We start from the raw sequence: 17,094 nt of genomic DNA on the forward strand, positions 1-17,094 counted from the left end.
GGTTCCTTCTGCTATGGCCAAAAACCCAATAGACCAACCTCCCCTAGGCCCTATGAACCCCAGTCTGAGGTCCAGGATCAACATCCTTTGGGTCCTGCTCTAACAAAAGGTCCTTCCTCCTCCTTGATTTTCTACTCAGTGGCCCACAGTTTGCAGGATCCAAAAATACCCAACCAGAAGGCTCTATCAGCTGATATCGAATGGCTGCAAGCAAGGCGAGTTCTGTTTCCACATACACTGCTCTGTGCCCTCAAGGTGACCCCTTTGGGGAAACCGACCTTGATGGCGATTTCAATTAAATGCAGAAAAACAAATAGATTTTTTTTTTTTTAAGATAGAGGGCAAAGCATCAGTTTCTGGGAAATCTGGGCTTCCTCTTCCAAACCACTTGTCTTCTTCTCCAGCTGGACTGTGCAGTTATTGATAACTTGGCCTCTCCTATAACAGCACCAATTTCATTAGGAAGCAAATGCTCGGCGTTTCTTGTGCACACTGCTAGTCTTTTTCGCTCCTTGTCTTCCTTTGAAAGGTCGAGAAATCAATAGGTGGAGCGGATAAGACGCCCCCTTGGTCCTGCTGCCCTCTCCCAGCTGTCCTGGTCCAAGGCACTGGGGCTCCCGGGTCCCCGGAATCAATAAACCGGGCGGGAAGCCGCAGACCCGCGTTCTCTGGACTGCACTTCAGGGTGGGAAAGCTGACGGTTTGCTACCGTCTTGGCGCTGCCCGACCCTGGCCCCCTTCCCTGCCCCCGTCTCCGCCGACCAAAGGGGACCTGTGGTCAGTGGGACCCGCCGGGAGACAACTGCTACCACCACGGGCGCGGTGTCGGCTTGTTTGGAAAGCCTGGGGGCGCTTCGAGGTAAAAAGGTCAGCGCGGGACTGGGGTTTACCTCCTCCGCCCACCCCAGGCCCTCCGGGCTCCAACCTGCCGCTGTCTCCCCCGCACCCCACCGACCCCTCGGCCCTTTCGCCGCGCCTCCCGCGCCGTCCAGCGCTGGAGACCCGGGCGGTCTCTGTCAGCCGAATGGACCGCACTTCGGAGGCAGCGGGTACGGCCGGAGTCTCCCAGCCGCGCCGGCTCCCGGGCGCCGATGTCCCGGTTGGGTGGAAAGGCGCCGGCCTGGGGGCGGGAGTGGAAGGGTTAATCTGTGTGCCAGTCTGAAGTTTGTCGGGCGACGCACCCTCTGACTTTCTCTAAGCAAGAATTGGCGGGAACGGGCCAGTACACAGTCTTCCCAGCAAATATTTACTGAGGCCCACTCTATGCCAGGGCTCGCCTGGATATGGGGGAAGGAAGGGGGGAAGGGGTAGAGGGCCCTTCCCTTCGCCTTTCCCCAACTTCCTCCTCTTTTCACACCCTTTTCTGTTCTCTCCAAACAGAGCCACTATTCTCCTTTCCTGCCTTCCTCCTCTCAAGAAGGTCTCCGAACTGTTTCCTCCCTACCTCCTTTCCCCTCCAGGTCTTCCCGGAGGACTGACGCTGTCAGATTAGGAAACCTAGGACCCGGTTCTGCTTAGGCCCCACCCAGTAAGTCCTTCTCTTTACCCAACTGAGATCATAAAGCTCAGATGCTTCCAACTCAACCAACTTGCATCTACTCTTTCCTCATCTCTCCCCCAGCCCTCTTGGAGAGAGCCCCCTTAACCCCTAGACAGAGGAGCAGAAGATGCCGGAGGAGGGGAAAACAGACTTTATTGAAATGAGGTAGCTGGAGGTACAGAGAGAACCCGGTTCTTGGGGCTCAGGTTTCCAGAAAGAGTGGTGTCTCCACTGTCCCAGTGTTCAGAGAAATGCTTGATGCTGGTCGGAGCTCTCCCTGCACCTGGGCCTCCCTGGGCTGCACCAGGGGAGGGAGTGGAGATGAGGAAGAAGGTCCTGGCTTTTCCAGGAGGCAATAAATAGGGGAGGAACTAGTTGGGGCGAGCCTGCGCCTTCCTGGTAGAGGCTTGCTGGGGTCCAGCCTCAAACAACATTCCAGAAGTCTGTGAACTACCAAGTTCCAAAACACTTTGGTAGCTTCGAGATAAAGTCGCGGGGTTTGGAGTGGGGGCAGGTCTCAGAAAACAACCTCTGGAGGCCGCTAGTGCAATACAAATGTGCCAGGAGGGGGTTAATAGGGTTTGATGGGGTGGTGGGGGGAGTTTTTTGGTCTGTCACAAGGCAGCTGGTGCTATTGTAAGGTCTGTGGCAACTAGAGAGATTAAGCATTGGTCATACGCCAGCACCCAAATACCTCCCACACAGGAAACCTTCTCTCTGTCCCGGGCCTAGAAGGGGGAGTTAGGATAAGAGTGCATGAGAAGCTCAAAGGCACTGGACTGAACAAATGGAAGTTGGAAGGGAAAAGAGAACCCGGGAGGTTGGGACTTGCTCCCACCCCACCCGAGGGCTGATCCCCAGATTAGAGGCAGAGGGAAGCCCTTCCCTCACATTAGACAGGTTGGGTATCCCGTGCCTCTGGTCTGGTAGGGTCCCCAGCCATCAGCACCCTGCCCAGACTGGAGGAAAGCAGTCCCCCATTCCTCCCAAAAGCAGCTCTGAACTGGCGCCCCAGCCTAAGTAGTCGAGCTGAGGCCGAGATTAGGGAGAACAGAGGAGAGGGCTGGACGGGACTCCTCGTTTCTCTGGTGCTGAGGAGTCCCGGGTGGGAGGTTTAGTTCAGGAGGTGACAGAGCTGGGCGAAGCTTCCGGGGAGGTGCACGTGGACTGGTCGGAGGTGTCTCCAGTCGCCTCCTTGGGACAGCCTGGAGGGGCTGGGGGCACCCGGCCTCCCTCCCGCTCCCGCTTCTTCTGCTTCATGCGCCGGTTCTGGAACCATATTTTGACCTGCGTCTCATTGAGCTCCAGGGTGGCAGCGATCTCCACCCTCCGGGCCCGGCTCAGGTACTTGTTGAAATGGAACTCCTTCTCCAGTTCGGTCAGCTGCCGAGTGGTGAAGTTGGTGCGGAGGCCACCTGGCGCACCCAGGCCCAGCTCGGACACCTTCGCTAGGGGCGGGGCGAGAGAAGGGCCACGTCAGTTCTCTCCTCTTTCTCCTTCCCCTCCCCGCCCCCCGCCCCGGCCAGCTCTGCACCCCCAGTCACCATTCTATCCGGCTTCAGCTCTCAAAGTTTCCATGGATCACCAGGCACCCCTCCAGGCAACCTGGAGCAGCCCCCCACACTTCCACCCTCCAGCTCCCCCTCCTCGGAACACCAGGTCCTGGGCGGGCCCTGAGCACACAGATCAGGAAGTGCGGGTGTGTGTGGAGACTTACTCTTAAGGGTAACTGCGCACTCACTCGGTGGGGAGACCCCACCTGACCTGAGAGTGAGCACAGTGCCCTTACCTGCCTCTACCCGGTGTGCAGACAGGAGCCCAGCCCAGGACACCTCCGTGCAAAAGCAGCAGAGCTGCTCTGAGCCCGCAGAGAGGGGGTGGCCACGTCTGAGCCCTACCTGTCTTGGGTGGGTTCCTCTTAACCTTCATCCAGTCGAAGGTCTGGGCTGTAGGGGTGCTCGTTTCTGACGCGCAGGCCGATTCCTTGTCCTCGGAGAGGAGATCAGCACAGGCCGGTGCAAAGCTCCCTGTCTGCTCGTTCCCATAATGGGGCTGCGGTGGAGGATAGGGCCCCGGGCCCACTCCAGCGGTTCCATAGCCATCGGAGGACAAGGCCCCTAGCTGGGCCCCATAACTTGAAGGATGAAAATAGCCTCCATCTCCTTCCAGCTGGCCCAGAGGGTAGTACTGAGAAGACCCGTAGTTGGCACTGCAGGCAGCTGGGGAGTACCCCGAGGTCGCAGAGCTGGGGAAGGGCACCCCTAATGCCGAGGGTGGCTGTTGGGCCAGATAGCCTGAGTTCTGCTGGAGTGCAGAGCTGGGCAGCCCCCCACCATAGCGGGTCTCGCCTGCATAGCTGTCAACAGCGGAAGCCGAGCTGGGGGGGAAGGAGGTATGGGCGCTGTGGGTGCTGTAGGCGCTGGGTCCCCGGTTACAGAGTGGGTACTCTAAGAAGGAGTTCATCCTATTATAGTCCATGCGTGGAGGCCGCAGGAGGGTCGGCCCGTTTAGGGAAGACACCCTCTTGCCCTACAACCTTTCGGCAGTATGTCACAGCGCAGAAGCTTGCATCCATGGCCTAACCCAGCTTGCCTGGGCCAGCGCTCCCCCAGGAAGGGGGTAGGGAGTGGGGGTGGAAGGGTGCATGTGATCTCTCCCAGGCCAATGGGCGCAGCGGGCCACAGTTTGGCAGCCCCAGCGCCCATCCATCACCCCCCAAGCATTAGCATGACAAAGACACTTCAATCACCCGCAGCCCATCCATCTGAGGGCGACATGGAAGCGTCAAAAACATCTTTCTTCAAAGACTTTTGGAAAGAAGGGACCAGAGGGAGAGGGGGCAAAAGTTAGAGGAATATTCAAGACTTTCCTCCCCTCTCAGTCCCCAAGGCCTTCAATAGGCTCCTAGGTTATTAGATTTGGACAAATTCAACCCAGCTGCCCTTCATTCTTCCCACCACCACCCCCCTCACCTCACAAAGGAGCGACCCCCTCCCCAAGTCTGTAGACCAGGAGATGGGGAATCCAGCCTCCTTTGCCCAGAACTCCCACTCTGAGTTTCTTTCTCCTAATTTGGGGTGATGGGCTAGAACAGCCAAGTAAGGTATGTTGTCTTGGGCCAAATGGATGACTGTGAAGGAAAAGGATGCAAAAACACCTAAGGGTGTGAGGCATGGCCTAGAATCTAGAGAAAGAATTCATTAAGTGAGGGGTGGGAAACTGGCATTTCAAGGAGCAAGACAAGATGACAGAACTGCGGAGAAGAGGATGAGAAATGCCCCATTCCCCTCTCCACCTCTCCACATAACCACTCTCTCCTCATTCACGCATCCATTTCTCTCCCTCAGCTTCTTTTTATATTCTCTCTGTCTCAATCCATCTCTCTGTTCCTCCATCTCTCTCCATATTTATATTCCTTCCCTACCTATCCATCAACTCATCTCTCCGGATGTATTTATCCTCTCTCTAGCCATCCATAGCTGTAGCTGGCTCGCTCACTCAGACTCAAATAACTCCCTGTGTCTCTCCAGAGAGCCACAATGAGCACAGAGCTAGGTGATGTTTACTTACAGGTGAAGACGAGGGAATTTTTATTCTTTTCCTGAAATGTTTTAAACTAGTATAGTGCATTCTTCTGGTTCCTTCCTGCCCCACACCCCTCTCCCCCAAAATCCCAAGCCTCAAATCCATAAATTCAATAGCAGTTACATCTTAAAGATTACTCAAGTTTCCAGTGAATTTTCTAGAATAGATCAAAGGACTTTGCTTAGAGAATGGGAGCTTCCGTGTGGCGGTCTTGAGGCTCAGGAGGGGAGTCTCACCCCTTTCTGCTGGGTGTGTCTGTTGGGTTATGGTTGGGGGAGGGGAGGAGAACAGGAAGTGCCTCCTTCACTCTGTTCAGACTGAGATGGAACTAGAGGGAAGCTCTTAGGTAGAGCCCATTGATTCCCCTCCTCCAGACTCTGGGGACAAGAGCTTGGCGCAATCTAACACCCACGCTCATTTGTAATCTGTCAGGGTGTCTGCCTGGCTGAGGCCTGGGGCCGGGGCTAGGGCAAGTCCAGGAGGGCAAGAGTTCAGAGGAGGATCTCTGTAAACAACTGAGCTAAGGGGAGGAAGGGAAAGCAGGTGGGACAGGCCCAGAGAGGACCCTCAAAACTTCTCAGGTTTCCCCACCCCAGAAAGGGCAAGGCGGGTCCTCCTCTCTGCAAGGAGGCCCAAAGTTGTCTCTCTCAGTCTCTGTGTCGCTGCTCCCTCTTTCTGTTTCCCAGTTCCCTTACTTGGCCTATTCTCTCCTCCTTTCTGTCTCTATCACCAGACTCGCACTGCCTTTCTCTTTTCTTAATAACTGTGAGCCTTACTTAGCCCCCAACTATGAAAAAGCTTAAAGCATGTCACAGGATCCCCACTTCCCTCCCTCCTCATGTGTACTCTGCTTCAGAGGAGCAGGACAAGTTGTGGGGAGGGACCAGCTGGCAACTCTTTTAAGAGAGATGCAGTGGGGGAGGGTGAGAGACTGTTCAGTGCCAAATGATGAGGATGGACAAAGGAAAGGAGGGTTGAGGTGGGAGGTGGAAGTTGGGGGCAGGCAGTGGCTGCAGAAGAATTGAAGAGAAAAGGAGTATTGAGGTGAGAACAAGCATATTTCTATTGCCCTTTTTGGGTTGGTAGATGCTCCCAACTGTTTCCTCTCACTTTAAGATGTCCTCCACAGAGGCCTTTGGAAAAGAGGGAATTAGGGAACCAGGGTTTCCCTTCAAACCTCACATCTGAGCTAGGCCTTTATCTGACCTGGCTGCCCTTCTTCTGGGAGACTTGAGACTCCACTTTCCACATTTCCCTCCCAGAGAGAACCTCCTCACCTCATCCCTCGCTCTTCTAATCAAGGAAACAATCTGAGGGCTAAAAGAAGCAGTAAATTCCAAATCAGATTGAGAAAAGAGTAGAAATCATTCTGGGAGTTGGGGAAATGCAGTTTCCCTAATTAATAGCTGAAGTCACCAATAGTCTATTATAAATACAGAAGGAAAGGGGTGGAGCAAAAGTGCCTCAAGTTGTACTATCAAGTGCAGTAATTGTTTAAGCCTCAGCTTCCCAATTCATCCCTGAACCTTGCTACCTTCTCCTGTGTAGCAGAAAGATGAAAACTTTCCAGATTTCCTGCTGGCTTCCCTGGTGGCTCAGCAGTAAAGAATCCTCTTGCAGTACAGAAGACATGGGTTCAATCCCTGAGTCTGGAAGATCCCACGGAGAAGGAAATACCAGTATTCTTGTCTGGGAAATCTATGGACTGAGCCTGGTGGGCTACAGTCTACGGGGTTGCAAAGTCAGACATGACTGAGCAACTAAGCAACAACTCCCAACCAGCAGAAAGGACTGAGAGAAAAGGCAACATGGGTTCTTAGGTTCCCAGTCTCTTCCTCCTTAAAAGAAACTTCACTGGCCTCTGGCTTGAGGAGAAAATCTATGGAGCCTGGGTTTCTTGTTAAACCCACAGCTGAGGGCAACCAAAACAAAGTAATCCCCATCTGAAGTAACCTGTGGCCTATAGGATTATCTGGTTGACCAGATTAAATTCACCAGAGATGGTCTGTGTAGGCTCAACAGCAAAGTTAAAAATGGTTGATTTCCTCTTTTTATAATCTATTTAGACATATAGGTGAGCAGAGAGAACACAGGCATATTTAGAACTGATATGATCTTTGAGAGATGCTGGTCCTTATGCCACTAAGACAAGACCATTCTAATCAGAATAGGGATGTGTTAGTGGTTTATACCTGATTCTGGACTTTTCAATGGAGGAAGCTGCCTTAGCTGAGGGTTGGCAGAAGCAATCGGAACAGATCTTTCATTAGATCCTTAAGTGCCTCTCTGCCTGCTCTCCCAGCCTAGATCTTAAAGGCCAAAGCCCAAGATCAAAGATTGGAACTTAAGAATTAAAAGGATATTCAGGGTTATAATTTTTTTCTCTACAAGAAATTATTTCTTGTTGCTGTTTTTGGGAAGGATGCAATCTGAATTTAGTGGTGTGTTTTATTGCAAGCTCATTAAAATGTCACATGTCTGGTTGAGAACCATAGACTGTGGATGGTGCATATTGTAATGGGAAGACTATTAGTTTTGGGCCTAGAAAACTTGGGTTCAAATCCTTGCTTAGCCATTTCTTAGCATTATAATCCTGGACAAGTTCCCTGGTTTCTCTGAATCTCAGCCTCAGAGAAGAAGCATGGGTTTAATACTACTTACCTCCCTACATTGTTAGTAGGATTAAAGCAAACAAGAAAACATAAACCATAGAGAACTCTGTAAGTGTATGATATTAACATATACATGCACATTCTGAAATACTGTGAGTCAGTCTTCTGTTTTTAATATAACTGACATATTAAAATATGGAAATATGTGATGGGAAAATAGCAGATGTGCTATATTTTTATATACCATATCACCATGTATTATGTAATATGTACTTTATCATATGCACATTTCATTGAAAATTCAGAAGGTTGCCTCTGTTCAGGCAAAGAATTTTCTTCTAAACTGGAGGTGTGTTTTTTTTTTAAGTAAAGCCTAATATTATATAATCTATAACAAGCCCTCACCTTACCTAATATAACTCTACTATTATATAATTTATTAAAACTGCAGCAGAAAGATTTAAGATTGGGCATTAACAAGAACTCCCTGACTTTCCCAATTTGGGAGAAAACTGTCCTTGTCCAGGTTGGGGGTTGAACCTGACTTCTGTGATGTCAGAACAGGATGTAAACCTTCATCTGGAAGGAAAAGTAAGTCAGAGAGTTGGGATCTTGCTAAAAGGAAAGATTAGAGTGACATGAAGAGTTGAAATAATTTTCTACATAATTGGGTTTATCCAGGTGTAGTGGTTGTGGCCAAAATATCCACATTGGAAACTTTATTGAACACTGATTGAGCTGAATTTGTATCCAAATGACTGTCCAGACTGTGATTTTTCTGTGGTGGTTAGGAATTAGAGACGGTTTTGTGTGTTAGCCACACAGTCATGTCCAACTCTTTGTAACCCCATGGACTGCAGCCCACTCGGCTCCTCTCTGTTCATGGGATTTCCCAGGCAAGAATACTGGAGTGGGTTGCCATTTCCTTCTCCAGGGGATCTTCCCAAACCAGGAATCAAACCCAGGTCTTCTGCATCATACGCGGATTCTTTACCATCTGAGCCACCAGGGAAGTCCACAGAAGGTTTTAGGAAGGCACGTTTACTGCTGACTCTCTCCTCAGAGGAGGAAGCAGTTTGTTATATCTCCTTCAGGCACCAAATATCTGCTTCTGAGTAGGAAGAAGGATGGGGGAGGAGGGAGCAGGAGGGCAGAGCTGGGCTGGAAAGGTCAATGGAGGACTGGGGCCACATTAGCTGCAACAGGTGGAGAGACTGATGTAGGGCCCAAGAGTCTACTTTCTGCAAACTGAGGACATGTATTCGATAGAACATATTTTAGGAGGATGTATAGTGGGACCGTTGAGTGTTTGTCAGAGACTTGAAGGAAAGATGGGGAGAAGGTTCAGCAGAACTATTTAGGGAGACCCATAATTTGTACCTATGTTCTAATCCCCTAGCAACCAGACAAACAATGGCCAAAGGGGATTTTTAAAGTCTAGTACACTGGGAAATCCTGGCGGCCCAGTGGTTAGGACTCAGTGCTTCCACTGCAGGGGCCACAGGTTCCATCCCAGGTCCAGGAACTCAGATCCCACCTGCCTCAGTGTGACCAAAATGCATATGTGCTCAGTCATGGCTGACTCTTTGTGACCCCATGGACTGTAGCCTGCCAGGCTCCTCTGTCCATGGAATTTCCAGCCAAGAATACTGGAGTGGGTTGCCATTTCCTGCTCCAGGGGATCTTCATGACCCGGGGCTTGAACCCGTGTCTTCTGCGTCTCCTGCACTAGCAGGCAGATTCTTTACCACTGCACCACCTAGGAAGCCCTTAAATAAATAAATAAACATTCAAAAATAATAAAAAAAAAATGAGGTCTGGTACATCATGGCAAAGAATTTTGGTGCCTCTTTTTTTTTTAGAAAATGTCCCACTTCTTAATACTCATATTCATTGAATACCTGGCACCTCGCACACAGCGCTACAGCTAATTACATACTTGTTGAAAAGATTTCTCTCCCTGCTCACTTAAATAATGCTTGGGGCATGATTGTTGGTGTAAATAGGCAAATTAAAATTCATTAAAATGGCTCTACCAGATACTTGTGAAGTGTGTTATCATCATACATCAAAAGTCACCAGCTCCATTTAAAAGCACCTGACACCAGGTACTATAATAAATACTTGATATGTTGTTTGTAAAGACTAATGACTAATGAATATACTTTTGGCATATGGTGATGCAGAGAATATTAGAGTCATTTAGTTCTTCCATTTATTTTACAGTTGGAGAAACTGAGGTCCAGAAAGGGGAAGAGACTTACCCAGGCATAAGTTTTTTAAAAATGTAATGGCTCAGGGTTAGAGTGATTGCAAATAATTTCTCAATCTAACGGTCTTTTGCTTTCACCATAATATTAATGGGCCATTCTTCTTAAAAAATGACTCACCAAGAGTAGGGCAGACTGACCAGCAGCTTTCAGGACAGCACTGAAGCCTTCCCACTCCAACCACAGCCCATTTATAACCAGTCTGTCCTACAGACCACTTAAGAGGAGCCATACCACATCAGGATGGGATAACTGAGTGCAGCCACCTGGCCCTGCCCTCTAACCTGCCACTGAGAGGGGGCAGTCTACTGCCTTGTCTAAGAACTCCCTTCTCTTTGCCTTCCTTCTCCATAGCCAGCCTGGAAAACTCAGGTTAAAAAGGATGACCCTAGAGATGAAACAAACAGAAGGAGCTAACTTAGAACACAACTTAGGCACCCTGAGTCCTGGCCCCTTATGAATTCTAAATTGCCATGCCTTCCTTTGAATTTGAAGTCAGATGGAACAGAAAGGAGAAGTCATTTCTTTTTATAAATGCCTTGCCTCTTTGTTCTCTGGTGGCCTCAAAGATGGTGAGTTTCATGAACAGGAGATAGGAGAAACAGGCTGTGTGTTGCCTGTAAAAACAGCTCTAACTCCTCTCTAATAAGCAAGGAAAATACTGGACCTTCTGATTTCCTGGATTGGTTGTTTCTCACCCCCAGGATGCAAAAAGTACTTAGATCTAAGCAGGTAGATTGAGCCTTTGGTTGGGCCCTCCCAACTCCCACTCAGTTGGACAGGGAAGATTCAGGAATGATGCAGCCTCAGGCAGAAAGTAAAATTCAGGGCCCTTTGGGTCACTCCGATAAAGTGGGTGAAAAATTGTTAAACATGGAGGAAGGCAGGAAGCAAGTTGGCACTATGATCCAGCAGTACTTCTCAGACTTTAGTATGCCTGTAAATTACTTGGGGGGTCTGCTAAATTGAGGTTTTGATTCAGTAGATTTGGAGTGCGGCCTAAGAGTCTGCATTTCTAACTAGCCCACAGGTAGTGCTGATGCTGCTGGTCCATGGAGGAGCAAGTCTCTTAGAAAACTGGAGCCTCAGAGGCCCCTGAGTATTACAGACCAAGCCGTGATTCCAGGAGGTGAATTCTCTCCAACGGAGCAGAGCCTGTATTTTTGGCATTGATGAAGTGTGCTCTCCTTTTGACCAAAGAAAGCTGAAAGGTGGGCAATTAGCAAGATCCTTCTGGTATTCTCCATCTTTGTAAACAATCTGCTATAGCTGAAAGAGCATTTTTAATTAGACCAAATTATCTAGTTTGGCTGTCCATAGAAATCAAAACCCCAGCTGAAATGTCTGTTTTATTTTGTTGGTGTAGAGATGGTTATGTGCTGTGATTTTAAAGGGGTTAAACATTGCCTATAGGCATATTTTATGGAGAAATAAACACACAGCCCAATGAGATGTATAGTGTGGTTTTAATATATTATATATTCACTTATTTATGGGGAAAATAAACACACAAGCCAACAAGCTGTATTATTACTTTAATATATTGAAATTATTTCATATGTATATATTTTATGAGGGAAAATAAACTAATAAGATACATGATATTATTATAATACACATCTAATTGTTCTATATTAATTTATTTATGAAAGAAATACGTGCAATTTAACATGGCATAAGATTATTTAATGCAGGAGATGAATTCTATATTAAGACAGTTTAAGGGATTAAATTCCAGCTGAATAAGATGTGTGTACTGCCCACATTGAAAGACCAGATTAAAAAAAAATATGCAGGGGTCTGTTTAGTCCTGTATGTCACGACCTATGTCGGCTCCTGGCTTTTCCTGACAGTTGTTGCCTCTCAGTACCTGGTACTCCAAGTCCCCATCCTGCTGGTTCAGGGGAAAGTCTGGGAGGTCCGGGAATAAACTGCTTTTCAAGAACAGCAGCATCTGCTGGGGAGGTAGCCCTGCGGTGTCTGTTTCTGAGCCCGAGAAATATTAAATAAACCTAAGGAGGATGGATGGCTTTCCAGGGCCCTTTAAATCTCCACGTTCCCCGGAACAAACCAGGAGGCAGGTGGAAAGATCGATCCTTGCCTCCCGCTTACTGGGTTTGCAAGAAACCTGCTACGGTGCGGTGAGAGATAGGAAATAGTGCTGAGACGGCAAATGAAGTTGTTGGCAAAGACAAGTAGGTCTGCATTTGGAGAACGCTCTGGCCGGGTATCAAATCCCAGAGCGAAGGATCAAAAGTCAGATTTGGCGAGGCAGACCCAGCCAGTGAGATCCGCCATTCACCCTCTCCCATTCCCACCCCCTCGCGGACTATCTGTCCGTCTGTCTCGCATCCTCAGCATCCGTTGGGCTGATTTTTCAAACAATACAAAAACAAAAAAGGAGCCCGTGAGACAAGGCCCCCTGTCTTCACGGGCATCGGGATGGTCCAAAAAGGTGAAGGTGGGTGCGGGGACGGTCCCGGGGCTGGCCGCGCGCATCCTGAGGCGGCTGTCATGGCGGCCACAGTCTCTTCCCTCCCCTCCCTGCCTCCCGACCCCAGCGCCATTTTGAGCATCTTCCTGGCTTCCCTGTCTCTCTCCCGCTCTCCTCGCTCCTCCTTCGCTCCATACAAGCCCAGCGCCTCCCAACGCTGCCCGGGCCTCCCGGAGCTTGTCGCCCCGCAGCTCCTCGGACGCTCCTCCCGACCCCAGGAGCCTTAGGGTTGACTGAGGGACCCGCTCCCGCTACATTTTCCACACGGCCTCCTTTCTTGTCCACTTGGAGGCCAGTGACCATCCCTGGGTACGGGACCCTGCTTCTCAAGAAAACCCCCGACCCTACTGCACTCCTTGGCCCTGCGCATGACCCCCAGACCTCGGGTTCCCCAGGCGTCCTGCGTCCTGGGAAAAAGTCCTCCATTCCGCTTAGGACACTGAGGCGAGAAGCCTAGGAAGCCCTAGGGACCCTCCCAATCTAGCCGAACCTCTACGCCTCCCACCGCGACTGTGAAGCCCGCGCCTGAGATCTCTTCTTGCTCTCACTTCAGCTGGCAGCACACCCTCTTCCTCCAAGGGGCCCCTTTTGTACCACCCGGACTTATCCGGCCCAGGGCAGAGCGAGAGACAGAGACAGACAGAGACACAGAGAGAGAGGGCGGCCTGGCCTAGTGAGTGCGGGGAGGAAAGGGACGGGGTCCCAACACAAACAATAACTCGTTTCCGTATTATAAAGACATTTATTTAATCTATGAAAATAATGTACAATAAACTTTCCCCTTTTCCTATTAGGAAAGGATTTTAATAAATAATCTACGGCCTAAAACTTAAAAAAAAAGAGAGAGAGAGGAAAATAGGTTCCTCTAGTTCTTTTTAAGAAAGCACACCCCCCTCTCCCCAGAGTTTAATTATTCCTGAGATTTCGTTGGAAGGACTCTACCAAACGGATTTTTTTTATGTGTAATTTTTAAAAGACGCCCGTGTGTCCAATATTTTAGAGAAGAAAGGAGGTGGATTAAACGCTAATTCAATAATACCTGAATTTTAGCAAAACACATAAAGAAGTCCATACGACTTGGGGAGGGGGGGTCCTTGGGTTTCCCCGCAGGCTGCTGAGGGGGGCCGGGGGTCGAGAGAACGAAGCGGGTTATTAAGGGAACTGCAGGTCGATGGCACACAGCGTGCTGGTGAAGAAGTCCAGCTCTTCCTCGGAAAAGGGAACCGGGCTGTCCAGAGAGCCCTGGAGACTAGGGGAGAGGCCTCCGGACAGCTGGAGACAGGAGTCGGCCGCGAAGAAGCTGAGGTCGGGCAAGAAAGGCGAATCCTGCTGTTCCGAGAAGGCGTCTTCTGGCAACGGCTCGGGCTCCCGTCCGCCGGCCCCGCGCAGCGCGCCGCTCGGGCTCCGCGCGTCTGCGCCCTCCACGCGAGCGGCCAAAGGCCGGGGGCCCGAGGCGCCCGGAGGCCCTTGCGCGACCTCGGGCGGGTGACAACAGGCTGCTCGCGAGGCCCGCAATACGGAGGGGCGGCCCAGGCTAGCCACAGGCTCTTCGGCTGGCTCGCCGGTGTTCTGCGGCGCGCCGGGGCAGGCTGGCTCCCCGTCGGGCGCCTCTCGGTGCTGCGTCTGCCGCTTGTGCTTCATGCGCCGGTTCTGGAACCACACTTTAACCTGCCTTTCGGTGAGGTCCAGCAAGGCCGCGATCTCCACGCGTCGCGGCCGGCACAGGTACTTGTTAAAGTGGAATTCTTTCTCCAGCTCCAGCAGCTGCGTGTTGGTGTAAGCGGTGCGCAGCCTGCGCGCCCCGCCGCCGGCGGCCTCCGGTAGTCCCGGCCCATCTGCGGGGAAAGCGGGCTGGGCGTCAACGCGGGCCGTGTCCTCAGCCCAACCTCAACTCGGCTGAAATAAAAGACTATCCCATCCTCCCAAAGCAATGTCAGCGGCACCCCCGACCTGCCCGCCTACCAAAGCGGCTCGCTCCCACGGCTCTTGCCTTCTTTCTCGTCCCTCTCTCTCCGCCAGACCCGGCCAGAGTCAGCGCACAGCATTCAGAGAGCCGCCCACGGACCATGCAGGGGTTAGGGAGCGGCTCCCTTTCGCCCCCAGAACCTCAGAGCCCCTCCCAGGTCCTCCAAGTGGATCCCTCATTTCAGCACTTTCCAACTCAGCCTGGGGAGAGGATTCATAAAGAAAGATTGTTCCTCACCTCTTCTCCTCCCTAGCAGCCCCCAGCTCTCAAATTCCCCCACTTCTCCTAGAGCTAGAGTAGATGGGATTGAATCTTTTCCTGCCTCCAAATTCGACCCCATCCAACAACACTCCTCCACACAGCTAAATGTGAAACCTCAATCGAATCCTTTTCTCCTAGCAGAAAAAGATGCTCTTCCCCACCCAGCTCCCAAAATCTGCTGTAGGGAAAGGAAAAAAAAAAATGCTGGCAGCGGCCAGGCCTGAACCACAACGATCTTTTCTGCTTTCTCGTCCCTGGAATCGACGGGGGCAAGAAACCCCAACAGGCTCGACACATTTTTCTACCTCCCCCATCGCTCCTTCTCCCCCCTTTTTTTTCTAGCTGCCCTTCACCCAACCCCTATCACGCTTACCGACCTGCCGGCGATCCGACCCCGGAGGCCGGGACGGAGGAGGCGGCCGGGGGAGATGCGGCGGATTGGCTGGGTTTCTTGGCGGATTTCTTCTCTTTCATCCAGGGGAACTCGGGGGCCAGGGGGGCGGGGGGGAGCGGCGGCAGCGGCGGCAGAGCGGGCCCATCTTCGGCTCGCTTTTGGCTCCCGGGTCTCTGAAGGGTGGAGGCGCCGAGCTGGAGGCTGGGGAAGGTTTGCTCGAAAGGAGGAGGAGGAGGAATTAATGTCGACTCCTTGATTGATGAAGTTTGAAATGTCTCCAAGACAGCGGGGAAGGAAGTCAGACACTCGGCGAGCGATGGCTGGCTGTTTATAAACCCAATCTCCCTCTCAAATTCAAAATTCATGGCTTTCAATGGTGGGGGAGGGGGCCTGCTGGGGGGGCGTCAGGAGGGAGGATCGGAAGGGACCCCCCCTCCTGCCCCCCCCAGGTTTGTGTGATGCAGCGATTTTGGGAGGGGAAGACTTTGTTCTCTCTCTTTTTTGTTTTTTTAAATTTTGGGTCTTTATAATTGTATATTGCTGATAAATACAAGCGTATGGGGACTCTCTCTATTAAACCCAGGACTCCGGCGAAATTGCAGGGAATTCATGGTCACGGGACCCGCCTTGGCCAATCACTCGTCTGGGCCTGGTAGAAAACAGAGCATTATTTGCTTTAATTGATTCAAAAACTCTAGAGGACCATGACCTGGACACCATGAGCCCCCCCAGTCCTACATGCCTGCTCCCCATGCCCTGCTTTCTCCAGAAAAGCTAAAGGAACCTTTTCTTCATTCCCTTCAGAGGAGGAGAGGTTCTGGAACCCAGGAAACAAGAGAACCTAAGGGAGAAGTCTTCCTCTTTTTCAAATATTTTTAATACAGTAAAGCTTTCTTTATAAGGCCAGCAGCATTCCCTGCCCCCACCCGGGAAAAAAAAAAAAAAAGCTGAGTGAGGATCTCAATATGGGAGGAAGAGGTAGTAGAAAGAGGTTTTCCCCTTTGGGAAAGGTCTGTGTTACAGTGCAATAAGGAAGAGAAGAGATTTACAATCATCAGCATCACTATCCCCAACCCACCCCCCAAAAGCAACAGATAAATCTTAGAAAATTGACAAGCACTCCTAGGCTGACACAGAGGAGTGAGATAGACAGTGAGGAGCCCTCTTGGGCCTCTGGCCTGTGGAGCTGTGAAGTCTCAGTTCCCTTGTCTGCCCAGCATTTGCAGCACTGCCCCTGCCCCTATGTCTACCTGCCTCCTCACCTGGAGGCATTGGGCTCCTCTACGACACCCCAGCAGACAGGGTCGAAGATGCATATGCACCCTCTCAAGCCTCAAGCCTGTATCTGCATCTATATCCAGGAACAGGAACAAGAATCAAGAACCAAGGTAGCTCCCAATTTGACTTAAAGAACTCTCAAACTTCAGGTCAATGTATTGGAAGGGGGTACTCCCCCCTACAGGAATGCCCTTGCCATTTTCGTCATTGTATGTATGTATAAATAAATACCCCCAACAAGATAGAATTCTCTGTGGAGGGGCTGCAAAAATAATGATCAGAGATGATATCTCATTTCTAGCCCCTGGGGAAATTGTTGTTTTTATTTCTTTTTAGAAGTTCAAGATAGTATGAACTTTAGGGAGTGCTGTGATTTACTGGAGGGAATGGGTACAAGACTCACAGCCCCAAGCAATTGGTGGGAAACTAGATCTCAAAGCAGAAAATGAAAAGTCGATCTGGGGTAAAATTTTTAAATAAGTGGGTCAGAGGGACCGAGAGGAGATGAGGCGATCAATCTTAGCCCCCTGACAGCTCCCTCCGATGGCATCAAAGAATTTGGCTCTTTGGGAAAGCAGAGGGAACAGCCGAAATTCTCCATCCCTTTAAAAGGCCTGGAGGTGGGGGGTGTTAGCGAAAGAGAAAGGTGATTCTGGGAGAGCAGGGAAACAGATGGGAAATGGGGACAGAGGAA

General features: G+C 50.7%; 2 protein-coding genes across 3 annotated transcripts; both read right to left on the minus strand.

The window, feature by feature from the left end:
* Positions 1-2,611: 2,611 nt before the first annotated feature.
* On the minus strand, positions 2,612-4,018 carry HOXB1 (homeobox B1). 2 transcript variants are annotated; one of them, XM_040245603.1, is made up of 2 exons: positions 3,439-4,018; positions 2,612-2,988 (listed from the first exon to the last, which is right to left on the minus strand). In XM_040245603.1, exons 1-2 carry the CDS (start codon positions 4,016-4,018, stop codon positions 2,660-2,662), a joined length of 909 nt encoding a protein of 302 aa, XP_040101537.1. In that variant the 3' UTR covers positions 2,612-2,659. The 2 variants fall into 2 exon arrangements, 1 of the variants encoding a protein (XP_040101537.1); XR_005721839.1 differs by lacking the exon at positions 3,439-4,018 and adding an exon at positions 3,085-3,176 and having other exon boundaries at positions 2,917-2,988.
* Positions 4,019-13,223: 9,205 nt separating this feature from the next.
* HOXB2 (homeobox B2) lies at positions 13,224-16,883 on the minus strand. The gene is made up of 2 exons (XM_040245602.1): positions 15,106-16,883; positions 13,224-14,336 (listed from the first exon to the last, which is right to left on the minus strand). Exons 1-2 carry the CDS (start codon positions 15,485-15,487, stop codon positions 13,654-13,656), a joined length of 1,065 nt encoding a protein of 354 aa, XP_040101536.1. The 5' UTR covers positions 15,488-16,883; the 3' UTR covers positions 13,224-13,653.
* Positions 16,884-17,094: the final 211 nt, after the last annotated feature.

Source organism: Oryx dammah, unplaced genomic scaffold (genome assembly GCF_014754425.2).
Source record: "Oryx dammah isolate SB20612 unplaced genomic scaffold, SCBI_Odam_1.1 HiC_scaffold_8, whole genome shotgun sequence".
NCBI classification, from domain to species: domain Eukaryota; kingdom Metazoa; phylum Chordata; class Mammalia; order Artiodactyla; family Bovidae; genus Oryx; species Oryx dammah.